This window comes from Canis aureus, chromosome 33 (genome assembly GCF_053574225.1).
Source record: "Canis aureus isolate CA01 chromosome 33, VMU_Caureus_v.1.0, whole genome shotgun sequence".
In the NCBI taxonomy this organism is placed as follows: Eukaryota; Metazoa; Chordata; class Mammalia; order Carnivora; family Canidae; genus Canis; species Canis aureus.
Genome location: NC_135643.1, coordinates 3,567,602 through 3,592,498, shown reverse-complemented (window position 1 = coordinate 3,592,498; position 24,897 = coordinate 3,567,602). Strand labels below are relative to the sequence as shown.

The window sequence follows — 24,897 nt, the reverse complement described above, 5'->3', positions numbered from 1 at the left end:
GCTGTTGATCCCCCAGATGCCAGAGACCCCACCAAGTGTTCTTTCTCTAGCAGGCCACCTAGGTCTTCCATCAAGCACCACGACTAAACATCCAGATACCTCAAAGTTCCAAAATTCCATGGCTCTCTGGGAGGAATTGTGCCCTCTCCCTTCTGTGTTCTCCTCTGTTATATGTGTCCCCAAAGCAATGTTGCTCCTGCTTCCATTGTCCTACAGACCTGAGTGGAAGAGCTCTCTCTCTCTCTCTCTTTTTTTTTTTTTTTTAATTTTACTCCTAGGTCTCTTTTTTTTCCTCTCGCTAGGATTCAGACATGGATTGTTGTGATATCTAGCTTTTCATATCCATCCATTCATTTCATAACTGGGTTTTTTAAGTGTTTGATGTCAAAGACTGCTTAACTTAAAAATTAAACCATGTAAATGAGAGAGAACTGAAATGGGTTATAAGTAATTGAGATCCTACAGAAGTCATTTTGCAACATGCTTCATGGGCACGTTGTTGACAAAGCTGCTGCCGTTCTTAGTTCTTCACTCTAGTGTCCCATCGTGACCATAACTCAGCTACTTTCTCAATCTCTGAGCAACCTCCTCCTTCTGTTTCAGTACCAGAATACAGACTGTCTTCCCACATGTCCAGGTCAAATTCCCAAGAAAGAAAGGAACTGTACATACAAGCTAATTACCATTGCTCTTATACAGACATTTGTGTCAGGACACCTTTGCATCAGCAATGACCCGAGTTAGTCTCATGTGATACCAGCAAGAATACATGCAGAAGGGACCTCCCAGAAGGGGTCACTGGGAGTGACAGCATTCTCAGATGTGACCTTCCCCCACCAGGAAATAAGAATTCCTGCACATAGTAACCTTCAGTAGAGATCATGTCCTAGGCACCCAGCTCTCAAATATTAGTTTTAGTTCTATGGCTTAAAAAATTCCTTTGTATGATATTAAGTCCATTTAGGATATATCTATCCTTCCAGTTTTATCTACTAATATAGCTTCACTTGAATTCTAATAATGGTTAATATTTTGGGGGTGATAATAATATGCCTGGAACTTTTCTGTTATTAAGTGGATTCACTCATTTAATCCTCACAACATAAAGTATTGCTATCACCCCTATTTTATCAGTAAGAAAACTGAGACACAAAGAAGTGAAATACTTGCACAAGGGCACACAGATGGTAAGTGGCTGAACAAGAATTCAAACCCACGTATCATGGCTTCAAACCTCAGAACTTAATCACTAAGCCATGCTGTTTCCCAAACATCAAAAAGTTATTACTAACATAATAAGAAAAATAAATGAATAATAGGAATCATGAGTGATTACTGTATGTCCAACAATGGGCTGAAGGTGCTACATATAAGGATGCAAAAAACTGTTTTGTCCTGTTGCCATGTCAAAAAACGTGCATCATAGTACAGAGCCGGGAACAAACCTACAACGTTTCCTCTAAGCATCATTCTACTAGCTGCCCCCCACCCCCACCCCCCACCCCCGGGTTTGGCAGTGTTCCGTCTTCCGGTTCAGTAGATTTTCTCGTTTTCACTGTGATTTCTTCATCAACCTATTAAATACTTATAAGCGTTTTTGTTCGATTCTACACATTTGGAAGCTTTAGTTTTCTCATTTATACGTACTTTAAGTCCACTACGGTCAGAGGACATACCCTGAGCGGGTTCAGGATGCTGAGTGTCGCCGGGGGCTCAGAGGACACACCCTGAGCGGGTTCAGGATGCTGAGTGTGGCTGGAGGCTCTTTACGGCTCAGTGCACGCTCAATTTTGGTAAATGTCCCACGTGCATCTGCTTTCCTCTATTTTCAGCTGCTTGGAAGGACTGACTGTAGCTTAGAAACCGTCGAGATAAATAAATAAAAATAAATAAATAAATAAATAAAGGGATCCCTGGGTGGCGCAGCGGTTTGGCGCCTGCCTTTGACCCAGGGCGCGATCCTGGAGACCCGGGATCGAATCCCACGTCGGGCTCCCGGTGCATGGAGCCTGCTTCTCCCTCTGCCTGTGTCTCTGCCTCTCTCTCTCTCTCTCTCTCTCTCTGTGTGTGACTATCATAAATAAATAAAAAATAAATAAATAAATAAATAAAAAAAGAAAAAAGAAACCGTCGAGAGTCCCTTTGAACAGTACACGTGAAGTTCTGAGCATACGCAGTCGGTGAGGAGCACTGTCGATCGGAATCTCCTTCCAGGGAGCGCTTCTCTCTGCCCCTGGGAGGAAACTCCACCTGCGCCGCTTCGCCCCCGCCCAGGCCCCGCCCATCCCGCGTCAGGCCCCGCCCATCCCGCCCAGGCCCCGCCCATCCCGCGCCAGGCCCCGCCCATCCCGCGCCAGGCCCCGCCCCAGAGGAGGCCGAGGGGCGGGGCCCGCCGCGGCGTGCTGACGTCAGAGAAGGCTGCGGCGCTGACGGCGGAGGCCGGTGCGAGCGCGGCGCGGGGCCGGGGCGGCGGCGGCGGGACCGCGGGCTCCGGGGCGGGGGCGGGGGCGGCGGCGGCGGCGGCGGCGGAGCCCCCTCCCCGGGGAGGCGGGGCCTGGGCGAGCTCCCCGGCGCGGGGAGCGGCGGCGGCGCGGGACGATGCACCAGAAGCTGCTGAAGAGCGCGCATTACATCGAGCTGGGGAGCTACCAGTACTGGCCGGTCCTGGTGCCCCGCGGCATCCGCCTCTACACCTACGAGCAGATCCCCGTGTCCCTCAAGGACAACCCGTACATCACCGACGGCTACCGGGCCTACCTGCCCTCCAGGCTGTGCATCAAAAGGTAGAGTCTGGCCGCCGGCGCGGGGCGGCCTGGGGGAGCCGGCAGCCCCTCCCCCTCCCCTCCCCCCGCCCCTTCTTGTCTGGGCTCCCTCTGCTCTCCCCGCGCTCGTCCTTTCAGAGCTGCCCCCCCGCCCCCTTCCTTTTGGCCCCCTCTCCCCTCTCGTTACCTTCTTTTCTTCCCGGCCTGGGGGCTGGATGCACGGAATAGCGGTGACAGCCGGCAGGGATCGTATGACCGCCGTAGCGGTCCGTCCCGGGGAGCTCTGCAGCTTGCAGAGGACTTGCGCATCCTTTATCTCCTTCTCCTTCGCTGCTCGTTGGAATCGACTCCACTGACGGTGGCCAAAGCGATGCCTGCCCCAGGGTATACCTGAGCTTTGTTTATTTTTAGATCAGCCCCATGGAAATTGAGATGCTTTGGGCCAGATGAACGTGTGACATGACAGATCATAGGAAGTTATGTTACTAGGAAACGAATTCGCACTGGCAGGTGCATATGCACGCGTATATATACACGTATGGAGGAGTATGTGCACCCGAGAGAGATTCATTCATCCGGCAGATACTCTGGAGCCCCTCCTAGGTGCCAGGCGCTGTCACAGGTCATGCAGAAAACAGCAGACATGGCCCTTGTGCCTGTTCTCATAAAACGACTGAGGTTTGGTCTGTGGGACACACATTACAGAGGCAATTAATTTACTCTATTGCATAATAACCATTGTGAAAAATGCGTAGGAAAAGGACGATAGCAAGGAGAGCCTGTAACGGGCACAACCTTCCACTAGAGCACCGTAGAAGCATTTCCGCCAAAGGAATTTCTTCATCATCTAAACCTTTAAGACCCTTGAAAAGAGCTTGGATTTTTATTTTTATTTATTTATTTTATTTATTTTTTCTTTTTTTTTTAAGCCTGGATTTTTAAAAACCAAACCAAAAATCAGTGTTTTGACTTTTAGAATAGCTTTGTGTTAAAACTCGCTGTATGTGTACTTAAATGTAGAGCCCTACCTTAAGAGAATTAAGGTACAGATATTGGTGAGTTCTAGGATGCTGTAGTGACAAACCGCAGTGCTGGAATGCAGGCTGCCGGGTTGCTCCAGAAGTAATCACACATCTGATTCTTTGGGGTTCTTTTCAGCACGGTCTGTCCCTGGTTCTTTCTGCCCCAAGTGTTTAGGACCACACTCACAAGGTGGCGTTACTGCCCATCCGTACTTGACCGAATGGCCCACAGGCCTTCACAGTTTGAACGCTGAGTACTATTTGCCTCCCCAGCGTCGCCTTTGCATAAGTTATTACATAAGAAATCAGAGCTGGGACCTGGCTATGGATGTGAAGTTCCATAAAGAGAGAGCAAGCAGTACATTACCGTAGGTTTATTATTACCCACAAAGCAGCAGTCCTCTGCCTGTTGATGTTAGTGTCCAAATTTCATGGATTGAGAAGTGAAATGCACACAGTGCTTTGATCTTGAGCCGTTGAGTCAAAAAGACTTGGTTATCCAGACCTGCCACTTAACCATTTCGGGACCCTGAACAAAAGTTGACCCCTCTCTGAATCTTATTTTACCTTTTGTAAAAACAAGGGTGATCACAATTCCTGCTTCAAAAAATATTAAGGATTAAATGAGATTTTGTGTGTAAAATGCTACACGAGGGCATGGCACCTGACAGGTACTGAGTAAAAGGTGACTTGTTATCATTGTGATTATTGATTTTGAAGCTGAACAGAGAAGCCTGACTTCTCACCGAGTAAGAGTAGATTCTTTACGGGGAATATTCTTCCAAGTGCTCTTCCCAACAGCTTGGTCTTTACCAAGTTCAGCTTTTGCCCTCTCTTCTTTTAGCTGTCAGGAGTAACCAGGACGGCTTTTGGATGTAAGGAGAGGTTTTATATGTCACAACTCTTCTGCCAACACTCAGTTGGAAGGAGCATGCCAAGGTCGTGCTTCTCAGTTAATCAGGTTATACCAGGTTTCGCAAAGTGAAAAGTTCTCAGGCAATAGGCAGAGCACAGCATTGATCATCAAACTGGTCCTGTACTTAGATGTGTTCCTTCACGTTCCCGCATCCTCGCCCTTGGCCCAGTGTAAGTAGTCATTATACTTGATGCTTGTACAGGGTAAAACCTGGAATTCAAGATAACAAGATTCACTTTATTCCTGATGATCATTTGATAATGTGAGACCCTGTTATGTTTATGATGTGTAACAATAGGGAAAATGAGACCATGGTGATTCCTACAAATTTAGGTCACAATTATACATTTATGCTTACTAATGAGGAATCTGAACCAGTGAATGTCAAAGACCTTAATTTAAACAAAAAGATTAGATTTTGCAAGAGAAATGCAAGAGAATTTTAAATATTAGGCATGATGTCACTTTCAGTAAATAATCAGATGGGTTCTATCCACAGCTAGGGAAACATTTCACAAAATGAAGGAGCAAGAAGGGACTTGTAGTAGCATCTAATCCACCTCCCTTGTTTTATAGTTGAAGGAACTGAAGCCAGAGAGGTTAAGTGACTTGCTTATGATCACAGAGCTAATTTGTTGCTGAGGGTGAGAGTGGAGAAAAGTGAGCCTCTTGACTCCTGGTTGATGTGGTATACGCTACACCAACCTGTGCTGTTAGGACTACTTTAACTTAAACCAGTTACACATACACTGAGCAAATAGGACTGATACTAAAAGTAACGTGTTGTTCCTAAAAAGGAAAAACTCATGCTACTAGGAACTAGTTTGGTTGCAAGCAACTACAGCAAAGCTGTTCCAGCCTGCCTGTCTTACAGTTTGTATTTATTCTGCTTCTCTCGAGTCTGTTGCATTTGCATTTAATGAGTACTAAAAAGGTATTTTAGGTTTGTGCCTCACCTTATACTTAGCAGGCTTTCAGATACCAGGTTTTGAACATGAGCGTATGGCAGCTAACATCCCCTTTTAATCTGCACATTCATTTCTGTGGACGTTTAGCATCTGATCTGAGCAAGGCACTCTGCTCGGGACTGTGGTGTCATAAAGATGGATGGTGCCAGCCATCAGGGAGTTGATAGGCTGGAGGATGAGATGGAGTTTATACATAAATAACTCAGATGAGGAAGGAAATTGTAAATATGGTAACAGAGGTGAGCACCAAAAAAGCCCTAAGGTTTCAGGATTTGTGGAGACCGGGAAGAACCTAAAGATCAATTACACTGTGTGAGCTTTCGTATTTATAAAGGCAGACATGGGGCTAAGGGCTTAAAGTAGCAGATGTTAGAGAACTGATCCCCAAACTGTCCCTAACCTTTTAAATGCTCATGGTGAGCAACCCCAGTGTCAATCTGAGATGCATGTCTGTTTGTTTTCCAGTTTGTTTATTTTATCTAACGAGACCGTAAACATCTGGAGTCATTTGCTGGGTTTCTTCCTCTTCTTTACACTGGGAATATATGACATGACATCAGTGTTACCTTCGGCAAGTGCATCCAGAGAAGATTTTGTAATTTGTTCTATTTGTCTTTTCTGCTTCCAGGTAAGTCATTTCACAAACACTATTACTGGTTAAGAGAACTTTAGTCAGACAAGCTTGGGCAGGTGATCTTACTTCACACCCACCACTTGCTTTAAAGAGCCCCAAAATAGCATATAGGTTAGCATATTCATTTTCATAATATAAGCACCAAAAATGTTTTTATGAGAGTAGATTTAGACTTTACTGTCAGAGTATACATTAAACCCAACAGATTTTAAAGATTGAGAAATGTCTTTGCATATATCCTTCACTTTTTAGACATTTTGCTTTAAGATTAATATAAGGATAGGAGCCTCTGTACTCTATTTTTTGGCTGAGATAAAACACTAGTTAATGCTTAAAACTTATTTGAGAAGATTCCCCATCTGTTTCCTATTTATATGTCTATGATTTCTGTATATATATCCATACTGTCCTAATTTTAATGTCTTGTTTTGCTGGTAGTGATCTTTTCTGTTGCTTTACTGTTAATTTCTTTTGGTCTTTTTACATTTGCCTGGTTTCAAATACTTTCAATTTCTCTTTTCTACTTCTTCTATTTGTTAGTTCCCTAGCACTTTCATTTTTTTCAAAGATCTTAAAATTCCTTTAAAAGTTATATATATTTTAAAATCAAGTAATTCTAAAGAAGAAGACAAATGTGGACTGAAATCCTGCTGACATTTTTAAAATTTAAAAAGAATGCAGAGAGTACAGAAAAAACATAAAAATTGAAAGCTATCATACCCCTTCCTTCAAATATAGGCCAGCACTCCCTGCAGTTAACCTCTGGCTACCATTTGAAAGGTGCATCTATAAGTCACCTGCACAGATATTGTTTTCATGATGTATCATTTAATTTCAAACCTTCATCATTCAACTCCTAAGCTAAAACTTCAGAGTTAAATGACTAAAAACAGGGGCACCTGGGTGGCTCAGTGGTTGAGTGTCTGCCTTTGGCTCAGGTTGTGATCCTGGGGTCCTGGGATCGAGTCCCACATCAGACTCCCTGCAGGGAGCCTGCTTTTCCCATTGCCTATGTCTCTGCCTCTCTCTGTGTCTCTCATGAATAAATAAATAAAATCTTAAAAAAAAAAATGACTAAAGACATATTGGGAACATCTCCCTTCCCCTTTTTTCTTAATTCTAGTTTCTGATATTTTTTTTTTTTTAATTTATTTATGATAGTCACACAGAGAGAGAGAGAGAGGCGGAGACATAGGCAGAGGGAGAAGCAGGCTCCATGCACCAGGAGCCCGATGTGGGATTCGATCCCGGGTCTCCAGGATTGCGCCCTGAGCCAAAGGCAGGCGCTAAACCGCTGCGCCACCCAGGGATCCCTAGTTTCTGATATCTTAAATTCTAGAAATTCTAGTTTCTAATATCTTAAATTTCACTGAAGGAAAGAATATTCTTGTATTTTTGTGTTATTTGAAAATTATTTTTTCTTTAAGTATTTTTAAAGTACACTCATTTTGTCCTGATTGCAGCCCAAACATCTCTTAGAATCCACCTCTGGTTTTAAAATGGAAATGAATCAATTTCTTTATAGTTGAAGTTTTAGCTGTATCTTATAGACTAAGATGCTCTTAGTAACCATTAATAAGCAAAACTGGTTTATACTCTACTGTTAATAATATGGGTAGGATCTACTTTGAAAATTCCACATGTTTTCCTCTACCCCAAGGCCTGCACTTTATTCCTTCATCATCCAGCCACAACTGATGTTAATTCAGGGAAAGCATATTATATTCATATTGGCTTAAGAAAACAATGCATTGCAGAACTGAAAAACTGAAATAATTACAATTGCCAATGAAGAAAAACCCAAAACGTTGCAGTAACTTGCTCAGGGTTGTTCAGCAGGACAGTAATATCCTGTTCTCCTAGCTACTTAGTGCAGTGATCTTTGTTACGCACCATAAAAGATGCTAAAGGCAGCAAGATACTAACAACAGCTAAAGACAATATATCTTCCCTACCAAAAACTGCCATCTCTGTTATTTTTATTTTTATGAAATTAAATTTGAGGAGGATGCTTTGGCTCAGCAGTTGAGCATCTGCCTTTGGCTCAGGACGTGATCCCGTAGTTCCGGGTCGAGTCCCACATTGGGTTCCCTGCACGGAGCCTGCTTCTCTGCCTGTGTCTCTGCCTCTCTCTCTGTGTCTCTCATGTATAAATAAATAAAATATTTTTAAAAAAAATTAAATTTGTAACTTGTTGACTCAATTTTCTCAAATTCTTAGTCAGCAGGCAGCATGGTAAACCACAAGTTAAGATTGATTCACATTTAGGGGTGCCTGGATGGCTCAGTCAGTTAATGTCCGACTCGATTTCTGCTCAGGTCATGATCTTGGGACTGAGCCCTACGTTGGCCATCTGCACTGGGCATGGAGCCTGCTTAAGATTCTCTCTTTCTGTCCCCACCTCTTTCTCTTTTCCCCTTCTCTCAAAAAAAAAAAAAAAAATTACATTTAAGTTTTAAAAGACACAACATTTTTTTTTTCTCTTTCACTTCTGCAGTTTTATTTGATCAGTACTTTCCCACCAAGCCGATTAGTAGAGTACATTCTGAATAGTAGAATGTAATTTCAGGGGCTTTGAACTTTCCCAGAGGTCTTTCTGTCTTAGGGAAGAGTACAATCCAGGAATGCCTTTTCCTAGATTCAGTTCATTTGCATTAAGTTTCACAAATGTTTTTTTAAATGCCTCCTATCTACATCCAGGTATTATAAGCTAGGCATTATGAATACAGTGCTGAACAAAATCAGCCTGTCCTAAAGATCAGGTCACCTAGGTAGGAGGGCAGAAGGGAGAGTGAGGCAGGGCTTTTAAGCAGATAAAAATAGTTTGTGTAAAGGGCCAGAAGCAAGAGACAGTTCAGCACTTTCTAGACTTGTAGGGATTGGCCTTTGTGGTTGGCTCATAGGAGAATGGAGAAAGATGAGGCTGGAGAGAGGCAGGAGGTAGATCCTGAAATATTTGGTTATCATGCCAAGGAGATTAGAGATAGGATGTCACAGTCTAATTACCTGTCTACCCTGGTCGAGTGAGATAGTCCACAGAAGGAATCTTTCCAGAAAACTGAAACCAAACTCAATTTGCCAGATGATTTTGCAGCCAGTTTTTTAAGGAATTCTAATAATAACACATTTTTTTTTAAAACAGAACATACGAAGTATAGGTTTACTTTTTAAAAACTCAGTGTTCTCTATTAAAGTATATATTTTACTTTCCTTTTGAAAAGTCTAATTTTTCTCTTTATTTTCCTTTTCACAATGAAATTACCTTTATTGTTCTTTTTTTTAATTTTAAAAATATTTTATTTAAATTCAATTTCCCAACATAGGGTATGTTCATCTCCTCATGTGCCCTACTTAGTGCCGGTCACCCAGTTCCCCCCTCCCCTATCCACTTCCCCTTCTGCAACCCTTTGCTTCCCAGAGTTAGGAGTCTCTCATGGTTTGTTTCCCTCTCTAATTTTTCCCCCTCAGTTCCCCTCCTTTCCCGTATAGTCCCTTTCACTATTTCTTATATTCCACATTAGTGAAGCTGTATGGTAATTGTCTTTCTCCAATCGACTTACTTCACTCCGCATAATACCCTCCAGTTCCATCCACGTTGAAGCAAATGGTGGGTATTTGTCGTTTCTAATGGCTGAGGAATATTCCATTGTATACATAAACCACATCTTCTTCATCCATTCATCTTTCGATGGACACCGAGGCTCCTTCCACAGTTTGGCTATTGTGGACATTGCTGCTATGAACATTGGGATACAGGTGTCTCGGTTTTTCACTGCATCTGTATCTTTGGAGTAAATCCCCAGCAGTACAATTGCTGGGTCGTAGGGCAGGTCTATTTTTAACTTCTTGAGAAACCTCCACACAGTTTTCCAGAGTGGCTGCACCAGTTCACATTCCCACCAACAGTGCAAGAGGCTTCCCCTTTCTCCACATCCTCTCCAACATTCTTGTTAATTTTCCCCATTCTCACTGGTGTGAGGTGGGATCTCACTGTGGTTTTGATTTCTATTTCCCTGATGGCAAGTGATGCGGAGCATTTTCTCATGTGCTTGTTGGCCATATCTGTGCCTTCTTTGGTGAAATTTCTGTTCATGTCCTTTGCCCATTTCATGATTGGATTGTTTGCTTACTGGGTGTAAGTTTGATAAGTTCTTTATAGATCTTGGATACGAGCCCTTTATCTGATACGTCATTTGCAAATATCTTCTCCCATTCTGTAGGTTGTCTTCTAGTTTTGTTGACTGTTTCTTTTGCTGTGCAGAAGCTTCTTATCTTGATGAAGTCCCAATAATTCATTTTTGCTTTTGTTTCTCTTGCCTTCATGGATGTACCTTGCAAGAAGTTGCTGTGGCCAAGTTCAAAAAGGGTGTTGGCTGTGTTCTCCTCTAGGATTTTGATGGCATCTTGTCTCACATTTAGATCTTTCACCCATTTTGAGTTTATCTTTGTGTCTGGTGTAAGAGAGTGGTCTAGTTTCATTCTTCTGCACATGACTGTCCACTTTTCAGCACCATTTATTGAAGAGACTGTCCTTTTTCCAGTGGATATTATTGCCTGCTTTGTTGAATATTAGTTGACCATAGAGTTGAGGGTCCATTTCTGGGTTCTCTGTTCTGTTCCACTGATCTGTGTTTGTGCCAGTAACCACACTGTTTTGATGATCACAGCTTTGTAGTACAGCTTGAAATCCGGCATTGTGATGCCGCCAGCTTTGGTTTTCTTTTTCAACATTCCTTGGCTATTCAGGGTCTTTTCTGATTCCATACAAGCCTTAGGATTATTTGTTCCAGCTCTGTGAAGAAAGTCTATGGTATTTTGATAGGGATTGCATTGAACGTGTAGATTGCCCTGGGTAGCATAGACATTTTCACGATATTTACTCTTCCAATCCATGAGCATGGAATGTTTTCCATCTTTTTGCATCTTCCTCGATATCTTTCATAAGTGTTCTGTAGTTTTTAGGGTATTTATATCATTGTTTCTTACTATTACTATAAAATATCCTCATGTGGGAATTCAAACAAACAAAATCGTGTATGGAAGAAAGTAAAAGCTATTTGAATTACCGCTTTCTAGAGGTAACCACATTTGACATTTGTCTATGCACAGCTGCCTCCCACCTACCTTGCCTACTGAGCTATGATCATCTCTGCTTGCTGTTTTGTGTCACTTAGCGTTGTGACAATGAAATCTTTCCTTGTCAATGAGAATACATACCTTGGTGTTCTGGATTTACTGTATTTAATCTCAAGGGTGATTTGAGAAAACAAATAACCAAGCTTTGAGTGTTATATTGAATTGGGTTAGTGAACTCTGACTTGTTGCTTAGTAGCCAAAGTCACAGACTGATGAAAATATGGGACTATGGATGAAGAAATGACATTGTAGCTAAGTACATTCATTGTTTTGAATATTGATATAAGGCTATGGGGCCTGATTAGGTTTGTTTAATGATCAGACTATTGAATAGCTAGGTGACCATTTTTCTGCCTTAGCAGTTGCTTGCAAGATACTTATCAATTTGGGGCAGCCCGGGTGGCTCAGAGGTTTAGCGCCTGCCTTCGGCCCAGGGTGTGATCCTGGAGACCCGGAATCGAGTCCCACATTGGGCTCCCTGCATGGAGCCTGCTTCTCCCCCTGTCTGTGTCTCTGCCTCTCTCTCTCTCTCTCTCTGTGTGTCTCTCTCATGAATAAATAAATAAAATCTGTAAAAATATATATTTATCAGTTTGACCTACTTCATATCATTTCTCTGTGCTTCATATCATTTATTCCTGCCATTTGCTGCACCCCCACTGTCAGTGGCTTCCTTGAGGCTCTCATTATTGCCCTTCAGGGCTACTCCTGTAACCTCCCATCCTAGCCTTTCTGTAAGACTGCACTTAAAATCTTCAGTAGTATCACACCTCCCCCATATTGACTTTAAAATTCTGTGAGGTGTAGGGCTTGTCATAATTGTATTATGAAGAAGGCCACATGACATTCACTAATGGTTCTGTGTTTCTCAAATGCTTCTTTTCCTGTGGACCCTAAAATAAACATGTGGCTACCTTTATTTATATTCTTGGTAAATTCCAGAACAACCTTTTAAGTTCCAGCTCGGGTGGCAGCCCTTCTGTGAAGGTCTTTTCCCCACCACTTCACCCACCGAATGTACACATACCCCCACAAACCCAGTCCCCTCCCTCCTCTATTTTCTCACTGTGATTTCTTACATTACCACTTGTTTGTCCACTTGTTTTGGGAAAATCTTTCAGACAGTAGTGTTCTCATCCTTGTATTCCCTAGTCCATGACACACAGCAGGTACTTCATGGCTGGAAGGAGTGTGGCCATGGAAACCTTATCAATCTTAAGAGCAGCTGCTTGAATCAGATTAGCTTTGCTCTCAGTTTGGCAGCATGTGAAGTCAACCTAAGTCATAATTATTTTTTCTTGGTTACAACAAAGCTGTGTTTGACTCACGACCCAAAAGTAAACTCTGTACGATGAAATCTCACAGATGTGGAAAGTCTTAAGTGAAAAAAGCAAAATTGCAGAACAGAATATATTAAGTGATTCCATGTGATTAAAAAGTCTGTATCATGTGTTTGTATATGTGTGGACTTGTATATCATAGGTGTTTGATACATTCATTGAAAATATCTAGAAGGATACCTAACCAGTGTTATCAGGGGCTACTGCTGGGGAATAGATTAAGAGGGGGGAGCTTATGTTTTTACATCGCATAATTCTATGTTCTTTGATTAACTTTTTAAAAACATGCATTACTTCTAGTGGGTACTTTTTTAAAAGGAAACTCTTTCATGGATCAAAATAAGCCTCAATATTTTTTTAAAGATTGCATTGTATAATTTTCCCACTGCTATGCTACTCTTTTAAAATTTTTATATTATAAAATATTTACTGTTTTAAATGTCTTTCTTTATTACTTTTATCCCCATTTTACCCATAAGGAAACTAAGAACTGGAGAAGAGACATGGCTTGCTTTATGGCACAAAGCCAGAATCTAAGTTCAGGTCTGTATGGCCAGAAAGCCTGGGCTTGACCTAACCACGTCCCTGAACGTCATACATGAGTTGCTTTTATTCCTTTTTGTTTCACTATGCTAAGATTTGTTCTATTTTCCATAGGTCTGTATGCTTTGCTCTGTGGGCTATCATCTTTTTTCTTGCCATCGATCAGAAAAAACCTGTCGAAGATGGATGGCTTTAGATTATGCAGGAATTTCTATTGGAATACTGGGCTGCTATGTCTCTGGGGTGTTTTATGCGTTTTACTGTAATAATGTAAGTAACTTAAAACATTTTACATTCTACGTTTCACATAGGTCTTGGGTTCTCTTGCCATGGTTCCTTTGAACTTAAAACTAATGTAAACACTGAGTTAATAATGTTTCCACTGAATCCACATAGCTACATGATTCCTCAGATGCACATTACATATCTTTTATTTTTATGCATATAGAGCTGAAGTTAAATAACGTTAATGCTTAATGAAATTATGAAGCTGGCTACTGCTTTCCATTTTCCCTGATCCTTTCCTCCTCCTCTCAGTGAAAAAAAATAAAGGGTTTGTCTGTGAGTGTGTTGACCCAATTCTTCATAAGAAATATGTTTTCCTTTATTTAGTCTTTTACTTTTAGGTAGGCATAGAGAGAGACGGACCAGCTGGGGGGTGAGTGACTTTAACGAATATGTACCTATCCTGAGCTCTAGATCGGCTCTACTTTCGACTCTGATGTCACAAAAGTCAGTTGTTGCCTTGTGCAAAGCAGCATTTGAAACACTGCTATCAGGTTATATAGCACCTGACCTAAAAATATTAGCCTGCTGACCTATGGAATATAACCCTCTGTCTCCTCACCTCATGTCCCAGCCAAGGAGGCAAACTGAATCTTCCACTGAGCTTGGTACATCTCACACCCTCCCATTCAGAAAGTCCTCATCATCCCTACTCTCTCTTTCTCCTGCTCTCCTACCTTACTCTTTTCTTTTTCTTTTGTCCTTTAGTTCCCCGCCCCCCTTTCAGAGCCAGGACAGAGCTGGGGCAGTATACCTACTAGGTACTTTGAATCCTACTCACAGAAGACTAGAGCCTGTCCTCTCCACAAGCCCTCCACATGTACAGGTGCTCCAAGCCATACTCCTCAGCCTTCACTTAGTGGGAAGATTGGCTATAGCGCAGGATTCCTCTGACTTGGGAATTCCAAAGTAGGATCTTTGTCTCTACACAATAACAGAGATAACTGCTAGTAAAGTGTAAAACTAGCAAAGGGAAAAAATAAATTTGAAGTAAAAGAATTATTGATTGTAACCACTTACATGTGAGCCGTTTGCTTTTTTAGGCCTAATTACTTTGAAACATAAGCATTGAATTATATATGCAGTTAACCTTGTAAATTGGTTTGATTTTAGTAATAAACTGTTCGTATATGCTCAGCTTTCACTTACTCATTTTGCATGAAACCATTTATATCTTTTAGAAAATTTGGAATAAACTGTTAACTAGGAGCTTGTGAGTGCAGTCTTGTCATATTTGAATTGTTATTCTTTCTCTGAAACCTAATCTGTTTGCTGTTTACCTTTTCTTAAACATACCTGATAATTCAAGAGAGTCATGAGACACTTCTTACAAATCTCTTTTCAGAAAATCTAGGCTTCCAAGAGAAGAGAACCCCTGGAGCTAATGATCATTTAAAGGAAAAATTGTTTTCTTTCCTCTTGTACCTAATCATTTCCAAATATTCAATTGCTGCAGTTGCTCTTTATCTTTTAAGGAATACAGTCTGCTTTGAGAATGAGATTGAAAACTCTGGACCCTCTATCCAGGGCAATGTGCATTTGGGCACAGAGTAACCAAACAATTTGACCTGTGATCTCACGAAGCTAATAACCCCACAAAAGTTCTTGGAGCCCAGTTTTAAGAATTCAGCTCTATGTGGTGCTAACTTTTAAGCTTCAACTGCTCATTTAGATACCTAAATACTCTGTGAGCCCTTCTAACTAAATATATTTTAAAATGCACATTTCATGCTTTCCCAGTCTCTCCCCACCCACACAAACACCACACCTGTATTATCTTTGCTCATTTGCTCCTTTAGAAGCCAGTTGAATGGCCTTTCATACTGGCAGCAGTCTAGCTGTCTTCCACTGCCTTTTCACACATCCAGTCAACCATTAAGATTTTAATTTATTTTTAAAAAGTCTCCTGAATCTGCTGCTCACATCTCTGTCTTCTTTGTTCAACAAGAGTCCAAACCTCCATTGTCTCTTTGGATCAGTTATTCTGATGTCTTCTTGCTGGTTTCCTATCATCACTTTCTTTTCCACACTGATGTCAGAGTTTTCTAATAAGTCAGTTTGAAAAGCAGGCCTGTCATCTCATTCTTAAAGAACCCTGCTATTCCCCCAGAGCCAACATGTTAAAGTTCCAAATCCTTAGCCTGAAAGTACGCCTGCCCTTCAGCCTGCCTTCTCAAAATCTTCCCACTGTATGTGTTGTTTCTTTTCCTTGAGAACTCCCTCTTCTCACACAATCATGTATATTCCTCAGAAATCATCTGCTTAGATACCATGTCCTCTGTGAAGCATTTATTAGCTGCTCCAGGTAGCAAGTGCCCCCTCCACTGTCACTCTAAAACATTGTGTTCACAGCTCAGTTAACAGTACTTCCATGATAACTTGTTCATGTCTGCCCCTCCCGCAGTCAAGGAGCTCACCCACTGGGAGAGTCCGTGTCATAGTCAGTTTTGTTTCTACAGGACTTCTATACCCCTGGTATATAATAGGTACTCAAAAAACGCTTTTGTATGAGTAGATGTGGTTTCTAGCAGCTCACCTCGGAATTTGGTGTGTCATCCTAAGAAACCTAACAGTTGTATGGAGCATGCCGTGTTTTCAGGAAGGAAGTTAATCATGTCTAGAAATGAAAAAATCACGTAAATAAGTTTGGAATGTACAATGTAAAAGCCAGAATTGTTTTTTCCCTTCTCTTTTTTTTAACGACAATTAAAATTTGGTTTCCTTCTAGTATTGGCGCCAAGTGTACTTGATCACAGTGCTTGCTATGATCCTAGCGGTGTTCTTTGCACAGATCCATCCCAATTACCTCACACAGCAGTGGCAGAGGCTCCGTTCTATCATCTTCTGTTCTGTGTCAGGATATGGAGTGATCCCCACTCTTCACTGGGTTTGGCTCAATGGAGGAATCGGTGCTCCTATTGTACAGGTAGGTTGAATATAGTCAATATTTTTCTCTCTTTTCTTTTTGTTCTTTTTGTTCTTTCAGTTTTACTCATTTTGGGTAAAGTACTGTAATCAGACCAGGAAGGTGGGTCTCTGTCACTTGAGAAAATATTTATAATTGCATATTGATGCCATGACTTTCACATCTATATAAATAAGTACGCCTTGCAGGAAAAAGCATAACAGCTATTTTTTTCTGAGAGGTCTTTCTGTGAAATGATATGTTCTTAATTCTCCTTCTTCTACCCTGAGTGTGTAAATACCCAAGTTCTTTTTTTTTTTTAATTTTTTTAAATTTATTTTTATGATAGTCACAGAGAGAGAGAGAGGGAGAGAGAGAGAGAAAGGCAGAGACACAGGCAGAGGGAGAAGCAGGCTCCATGCAGAGAGCCCGACGTGGGATTCGATCCCAGGTCTCCAGGATCAGGCCCTGGGCCAAAGGCAGGCGCCAAACTGCTGAGCCACCCAGGGATCCCAATACCCAAGTTCTTAACAGTGGAGGAGAACTTCCAAATGTCTAGCTTTGTGAGCTATGGCAGGGATAATGCCAGTTATAAAATAAGTGTGGAACTGAGAGGAATTGATCAGTTGATTGATCTTTTTGGTGGAAAAGGAGCTGGGATAGATTTTGCCTTGGATCTGTTGAGTTTGAGGTACCTATAAAGGTGTAGATGGAGTTGGGATTTAGGTCACAGTTTGAGACTACTGATCAAGATTTGAAAAATCATGACTGTCTTGGCTACCTGCCATTGGAGCATGTCCCACCCACTAAGGACAATATACTGGGAATAAAAGAAAAGCTTTAAGAGTTAGGTATTATGGGGGCAAGTTGGAATGCATTTAGGAGGTAGCTCAGTGAGAACTCCTCAGTATTCTTGAGAAAGGGATTAGAAAAAACTCAAGATCTCAGAGATCCATAAAAAAATGCTTTAAGAATGCGCGAGAGAGGGATCCCTGGGTGGCGCAGCGGTTTGGCCGCCTGCCTTTGGCCCAGGGCGCGATCCTGGAGACCCGGGATCGAATCCCACGTCGGGCTCCCGGTGCATGGAGCCTGCTTCTCCCTCTGCCTGTGTCTCTGCCTCTCTCTCTCTGTGACTATCATAAATAAATAAAAAAACTTAAAAAAAAAAAAAAGAGTGCGTGAGAGAGTAAACTTAAGATTTTTTTTTAACATCAGTTAAGTATGCCAGGAAATCTAGCAGAAATAATATATACTTGTTGCAGTGGGACTTTTATCTGGAAGATGGGGATTAAGTGCAGGTTTTACTCAAAAGATCATATTTTTTTAGAAGACGGGAAAACTAATAGGCTTACAGTGTACTTACGTGAAGTCAGCAACAACATGGTAGCAAGCATTTGGGTATAAAACTAGAAAAAAGGAAATTCCGTGATATAGCAAATTGAGTGGTATCATCTGGCCACTTTGTCAACTTCAGATGCTTTCTTCGTAAGATCAGGAAATTGGGAGAAAGCGAGACAGTAGTGATGAGGAACCTCATTGATCCTGATACCTGTGAAAACATCATTTCTCTACCAATTTTAACTCCCTAGAAATAAGTTAAAGAAAATACAGTGATGAGATGCAACTCCAGATTTAATTCTAACCATAAATGAACAACTGGTTATTGAGATAGAAGGGACCAAAATTTGAGATGAAGTAAACACATTCCTTTTGAGCTTATAATGACAAAGAGAACCAGACCTGCCTTCAGGCAGTAGATTTTTGAGAAAATCAGAGAAATATGGGAGCTTTCCTGTGTTCAGAAATCTTACAATAGAGATATAGTTGGGGAAGATAGTGGTTCTGCAAAATGGAAATCTAATGTGATCACAGATCATTCCAGTGAAGAAGCAAAGGGAGACTTCCAGAGAAATTCTCTAATCTGTAATTTTAAAAAGATGCGGAAAGAGAAAGATGAAAAGTTCCAGAAGGGCTAATCCTGGGAAGTAGGGTGTGGTTTTGTTCTACAATGAGAAATCCATGTTCCTTAGTATAAAAATGTAGAATTTACGAGGGTCATGATAGTTCTCACATATTTGTAGAGAGAAGTAATCTGTCTTTATTTCTTAAATAGCTTCTTGGTGAATTAGATTTACAACCAGAATTAGGAACAAAATGTATAAATTTGGGCTGGCTAATTTTCTTAGGGCAAGGAAAAGCTTTCCAACAGAGCTGAGAGATGGACTGCTTCATATAGTAGCATTTAGTAGGACCATTTGTCTGTGTTGGTAGAACAGATTTCATTGTTGGGCCAAACCTCTTGTGTCTTTTCTAGCCACAAACCCCTGGTCTTTAGTTTTTTTGCTTATTCATCCATTATTAACTCCATTCCCCATTTGCATTCCACCCATTCATCAAGGTTCCAGTTGGAGTTGGGTGTCCTTAGGACCCTCAGCCATTTTAAAGTTCTAGCTTCTTTAGTACCCCAACCTTTAGGGCACTCAGTTCCACTCCTATGGGCTATTTCCTGCAGGGAAGAAGGGAAGGAAGATAATGCCAAGCAGACACTGTGCTAGCGTGGAGCTGGACAGGGGCTCCGCCTCACCACCCTGAGATCAGGACCTGAGCTGAAACCAAGAGTTGGGCACTTAGCGCCCCTGTTGGCTACAGTATTGAGAGCAAGGTTTCTGTAATTGGAGACTGTCCACAAAAGCAATTGAGATTGAACAGGCTTACATCCTATTTATGAAATCTCCGTAATCTGTGAATTAGACTCATAATAAATTAGTGATTCTGTCACAGTAAGAAGATCTGTGAAAAAATGTTTTGCTTTCCAGGACTTTGCACCCCGTGTAATTGTGATGTATGTGATTGCTCTTCTTGCTTTCCTATTCTACATTTCCAAAGTTCCTGAAAGGTATTTTCCAGGTAAGCAGCACTATTATAGTGACCTCGTGATTTATTCTAAATACATGGTGGAAGTATATGCTTCAGAATATCAAAAGTTAGATTTTCTCCAATATTATTGGTCATAGAATGGCTCTCCTGTTTAGTCAAATGTTATCTAAGACTTGAACTTTCAGAGGGCTTTCACAAACTTCCTTTCCTCCTCACTATGAGTTGAGCACAATAGATGACGTCACCACCACTTCATGATTATGAGCTAGTGACAAAGCTGGGAATCCTCTGTCTCCCAACTACTGCTTTTTTTGTGAAATACTATCAATTACCATTGACTTCTTTAGGTACCAACTCATCTTAAAAATTAATTTATATATGTAGAGATCCATAAAACAAGAAATAAGAAAAGAGACAGAGGAAAGTAAGACAATAATGAAAATAAGCCAGGGTTAGGATCACTTCACCAAATACCCATCATGAAGTTCTAAAATATATAGGCCACCAGTCTGCCTTTCAGCTTCCTGGCACCCAGTGCTAAGGGGAAAATAATATAAGTTAAAAGTCTTCACCTCCACAAGATCTACACGAACTAATAACTCAATAGGACAGATTTCCCTGATTGTTCAGTGCAAAGGAAAATAACCTTTGATAGAAAATGCCTAAGACGACACTGGGTAGAATGAATAATGTTGTCCAAAACATGAATTTGCTTGTTTAGGAGCTTTAGATCTGGAGTCAGACTGCTTGGGTTCAAATCCACATCACCCACTTAATAGCTGCATGAGCTAAACTGAGTTACTCGTACTTTTTCAGCTCATTTCCTCATCCGAGCATGGAGATAATACTTTGTTTGATGGGGTTGTTATGAGGATTACATGCGAAAATGTACATGACCCATATAGCCAGGCTCCTCACAAGTAGTAAGCACTCAATACATGTTACCAACTATTACAATGATGATGTCCCTTGACCTCAGTCCTGTAAGTGAAAGATGTGGTTTAGTAAGAGAGTGATGCAAGTCCAAGTGAGCTTTGACTTGAGTCAAGAATAACAGATTACATAGAGCAGTGATTTTTTAGTTTGGAGAGCTAGAAGTAGGGCAGTGGCTCAAATTCACGCTGCAAACTTGTCCCTCTTTCGTGGGTGAAGAATCTCTTCCATAGTGAATTGAAGATAGGATTATGCCACTTATGATATATGTTGAGAAGAAAGGATGAGAAACCCTGATCTAGAGAATGACTAGATCACAGAACCTCAGGCATTCTTCTGTGTACTTGTTTTTCACCACTGAGTTTTAAAAAAGAGTGGCATACAAAGAACCTGAGTGTAAACATTAGGATTCAAGAACATGACTAGCATATGTCCCATCCTTCAAGTAGGGCCAGAATCTTCCACAGAAAAGGTTCTGGCAAAATACATTTTTATACCACTTCACTAATTGTTCTTTTATTATTAACTTCGTCATGACAAATACATGGAGGAAACTGAACTGTGAAATTTTTCTATACTACGTCAGTATGGCCATAGTGCTTTTATGCCTTAAAATATTCATATCAGAAGTTCCCAGTTCCCTTCTAAGAGGTCAGATGTTTTGTAACTTAACTTTTCTCCTAGATGAGCTTGACATAAAATGTGTCTTGTGTAGCCGAACATGTGACGGGGTACAGGCACGGCGGGGAGGTATGGAGACTGTAGGAGATAATCGGTCTTCACAGACGAAGGTGATAGTCTCAGAGGTTCCTGAATGAGTGGCTTAGAAACTTTGTCTCGCCAGTCCCCATTTATGACCTGGCTATAGGGAAAAACGTGCAGTGGTGGTGAGATGGTAGGTGAATACTGTGAAATTAACAAATTTACACCTAATAATGTACTTTTAGCTCAGTTACATTTTTTAAAATGTAGAAACATCACGGCAGTATTTGATGGGGTCCAAAGATCCCCAAAGATGTCCATGGGCAGATTTAGGTGGATCTATCATACTTGTATTACAATATGATCAATCAGTTTTCTTTGTAATCCTCTGTATTTTGTGCTTTTTGAAAATGCATGTGTGGGCTTCACTGGACTGTCAGAGTATGCTGTGGCACCAAGAAAAGGCTAAGATCCCCTATAGAAAGGACTGTGTGAACTTATACTTTAAAATCTACATACTGTACTATTTCTGTTTCTCTTGGTAAGAAAAGACAGGGAAGGTTAGAGAATGTTTACGTTACCTGACCGTAGAGGCACCATGATAAGGAAACGTGATTTACATTTAAATTTCTATAGCTCTGTATTTCATTTTATTATTTTTCAAGAAGCTTCCCACATGTTAATTATTTAATCTCCTTGGAATTTAAATCTTAAGCACCAAGAGAAATAGTTGTTAGTTGTATATGAACTAACCAAACTTAATTAAGCCATAGTTACTAATGACATTTTGCAGATTATGTTGTATATATCCAGATAGGTACAGTGCCAGACAGGGAAGACACAAGGTCAAATTCCTGAAAGTAACCAAATTAGATTTTGAAAACACAGGTGGAATAGTATTTCTGAAATTCACCAATGTCCTTAAATTAGACCCAAATATGAATTTATCCCTTTAAAAAGAATATTTGGGTTTGAATTAATCTCCTGTCTCCAGGTGCTCTGACACTGTCAAAATCTTTTTTGCTGCTAAGCCATACCTCCAACGCCAGAGATAAAAATACATTCTTATTATAATATCACAGTCAATATTCTTTTCTACCTTCCCTTCTAGGACAACTAAACTACCTCGGATCAAGCCACCAAATATGGCATATCCTTGCAGTAGTGATGTTATATTGGTGGCACCAGTCAACAGTGTATGTCATGCAGTACAGACATAGCAAGCCTTGCCCTGACTATGTTTCACATTTGTGAATTCAGGTATGGTCACCTGGTATATTCAGTTGTTAAGCAATATGTAATGGGGAGTTGTATACCCCACTATTTCTAAGATTCACATTAGTTTTTCCTTTTTTCCTCCTATTTAATATATCACGAGTAGTACTTTATAAAAATGGAAAAATATACTTGGGAATCTGTAATAATAACTGCTTTATGGCCCTTACAACTACTAATTTGCTGCTTGTACAGAAAGTGAAAATTAGTTGGCATTTATAAGAAACATCTGAAAACAATGAATGTGAAACCAGTGTAGAGATGGTATTTATTTTACTTAACACCAGCCTAATTTCCTTAGGAAGGGCCATGATGAAAATGAGTCATCCTGAGTGATTACTTTAATAGAAGATATTTACAGTAGTTGATCAAGTTGAAGTGCCTAATCAAGGCTAGGGTTACAATAGCCTGTGCTTAAGACGACGAGCTAGGAAAGTGGTTTTGATAATCACTAGCCTTTAGATACATGGTTTGTGAGAAACTGGCACTTAAGAATGATTTTCTCTTTAGCTAAGGGCTCTTTTCTCCTTAGGAACATTGGATTTTTTGGTTTGCTAGAACAAAAACTTTAAACCTTTCCTCCTTTGAGAGAGGCATTGAGAAGAGGATAAGAACTTGCACTGTCGTTTCCCATCAGATAAAAATCAGATTCAAAACTGATTAAATGACAAGGCAACAAATTCTGTGGCCTAATAACCAAGGCATTAGCATTTAAGTTTTTAATTTCAAAGAATGTGATTTAGTTCTGTGTAATAATTGCACTCTTGCCAGTGGATCACAGATTTTTGGTTCCAAAATTCCTGTGGCAAAATAGGAAATTTCGCCTCTCTGAATTTACAGTACTAAATGTGTTAATGGATGGTTGTTCCCAATTAAATGGGTGCTACTTTCAAGGCCACAGAGTCCAGATGGCCCAGTGTTGACCCTAAAATGAACCTTAAGCCTTAGAACAAAGTCATGCAGATACCCCAAATGATAGACAGGATTATTCACCTGTACTCTAGTCTTTTCCTGTTTATGCACGTGTTAGCATTTTATTGACAACTCAGAGTATTGATGTGCACTATCTAATATTTGCATCTGAAACATTAAATTTACTCTTTATTGTATATACCTAAAAAATAGATCTCACTGCCCTAGCATACAATGCTCTTCTTGTTCTTTGGCCTTTTCATATGTACGAATTAAATCCCTTTTGAAGCAGTCATTCACAAAAACCTGTTCATTGGAATATAAAATACTCTCCAAATTTCTTAATGGGTCGACATGAACTGCTTTAAATACTGGTGTATCTTCCGCACATTGGAATTACTAAATAGCAGAAGTGCTAATTGATGATGAAGCTTATTTCCACATTGCCATTTATACATCTTCTATTACGAATGTAATTACTTTAATGTGCCTCAGTTTATGCACCTGTAAAATTTTGTATTTCTTTTCAGCATAGCGTTTTTGGAATATAAATTCTTCATGCTAGTATCTCAGCATGGAGCATCTTCCTAGTAGGCTAAGGGCGCAGTATTGTACCCCTTATGATGATGGAACACACTACTTTGGAAATAAACGCCTACTTTGCCTCTTAAGGCCACAAATTTGATCCATATGCTGAGTGATAGAAGACTTTGCTGTAATGATAATAGGATGGATTTTCCCTAAAACATCTCTTAGGGGTTTAACATTGATTTTACATAGGTATTTTGTCATTTTAGCCAAATAAAATACACCAAGTAGTTATTAATTTTAAAGTAGAAAAGTCTAGTTATTTTAGGCCTGGTACCATTTTTACTCTAAAATCTTCTCAAAATACAAAATTGAACTTTGAGTTCCATTTTCTCTTAATTTTTGAAAAACATTCCTGGTTTTTTTAGAAGTGTATGAATTATTTAATACTTGCCACCAGACTTAATAAAAAGGGCATACTGTGTTTGTTTTTTTAATTTATAAGGCATACAGGTCTAACCATAAGGAGGATTATAATATGTGAACATTTTTTGTAAGACAGCTATACTCTCCCATTTTCATCTTTACTATGATATATTTTATTATAAAGTAGGGAATGAATGAATGCGGATTGTTGTCAACTATAAACACTTCTGTATGTCAGCATTTACTGACCACTTACTGTGTGCATATCACTACTGGCAAATTTTTTAAGACACTGTTAACATGAAAGAATAACTATTTAAAAATTGCCTTGTAATAATGTATATTTAAGTTATTTTTGTCTTTATAAAGATTTATTAAATAAAATAAGATTAAAAGTACACTATTCAGCTACCATACTAAAAAAAACTGGTTTTAGTTTTACAGTGTGTAAACTATAAAAGCTCTTTACCTACAGGCTTTAGACCTACATTTTAAAATTATCTTTGGCTATTTTAAATTGTTGTGATTTATAAGGTTGTAGTTAACTCATTTGAGGCAGTTATCTTTCTATATAAATCCATTTTCAAAAGATAGTGCTTGTCTTTTTTGTTATTACACCGAGTGCAATTGAGTAAGCTGCATGGCAAAATATGTGTTATGTAAATAAACTGGGTTTACTAAATATATTAAGTGCTGCTTGTCATTCTTTATAATACATAACAGCTTTAAAATC

The 24,897-nt window shown here is 40.2% G+C and overlaps 1 protein-coding gene and 1 long non-coding RNA gene across 7 annotated transcripts in view; one reads left to right on the top strand and one right to left on the bottom strand.

Annotated features, from left to right (window-relative positions):
* Positions 1 to 12,456, bottom strand: part of LOC144304156 (uncharacterized) — a 57,483-nt gene extending 45,027 nt beyond the window's left edge. The window contains exons 1-2 of one of the 2 annotated variants that reach the window (XR_013371112.1): positions 9,863 to 12,456; positions 2,950 to 4,910 (exon numbers count right to left, since the gene is read on the bottom strand). This is a non-coding gene — a long non-coding RNA (uncharacterized LOC144304156). Of the gene's footprint in view, positions 1 to 1,647; positions 2,227 to 2,949; positions 4,911 to 9,862 lie in introns of those variants that run through there. The other variant, XR_013371113.1, reaches the window with a different exon arrangement.
* PAQR3 (progestin and adipoQ receptor family member 3) overlaps positions 2,513 to 24,897 on the top strand; it is a 44,593-nt gene continuing 22,208 nt past the window's right edge. For 2 of the 5 annotated variants that reach the window (XR_013371109.1, XR_013371110.1), the window contains exons 1-6: positions 2,516 to 2,783; positions 6,134 to 6,296; positions 13,436 to 13,591; positions 16,335 to 16,532; positions 19,328 to 19,418; positions 22,135 to 22,283. Coding sequence is in view for 2 of the 5 variants with exons in the window: in XM_077882624.1 (XP_077738750.1) it covers positions 2,599 to 2,783; positions 6,134 to 6,296; positions 13,436 to 13,591; positions 16,335 to 16,532; positions 19,328 to 19,418; positions 22,135 to 22,277 (936 nt within the window). In the remaining 3 variants the exon portion in view is untranslated. Of the gene's footprint in view, positions 2,784 to 6,133; positions 6,297 to 13,435; positions 13,592 to 16,334; positions 16,533 to 19,327; positions 19,419 to 22,134; positions 24,851 to 24,897 lie in introns of those variants that run through there. The other 3 variants (XM_077882624.1, XM_077882623.1, XR_013371111.1) reach the window with 3 other exon arrangements.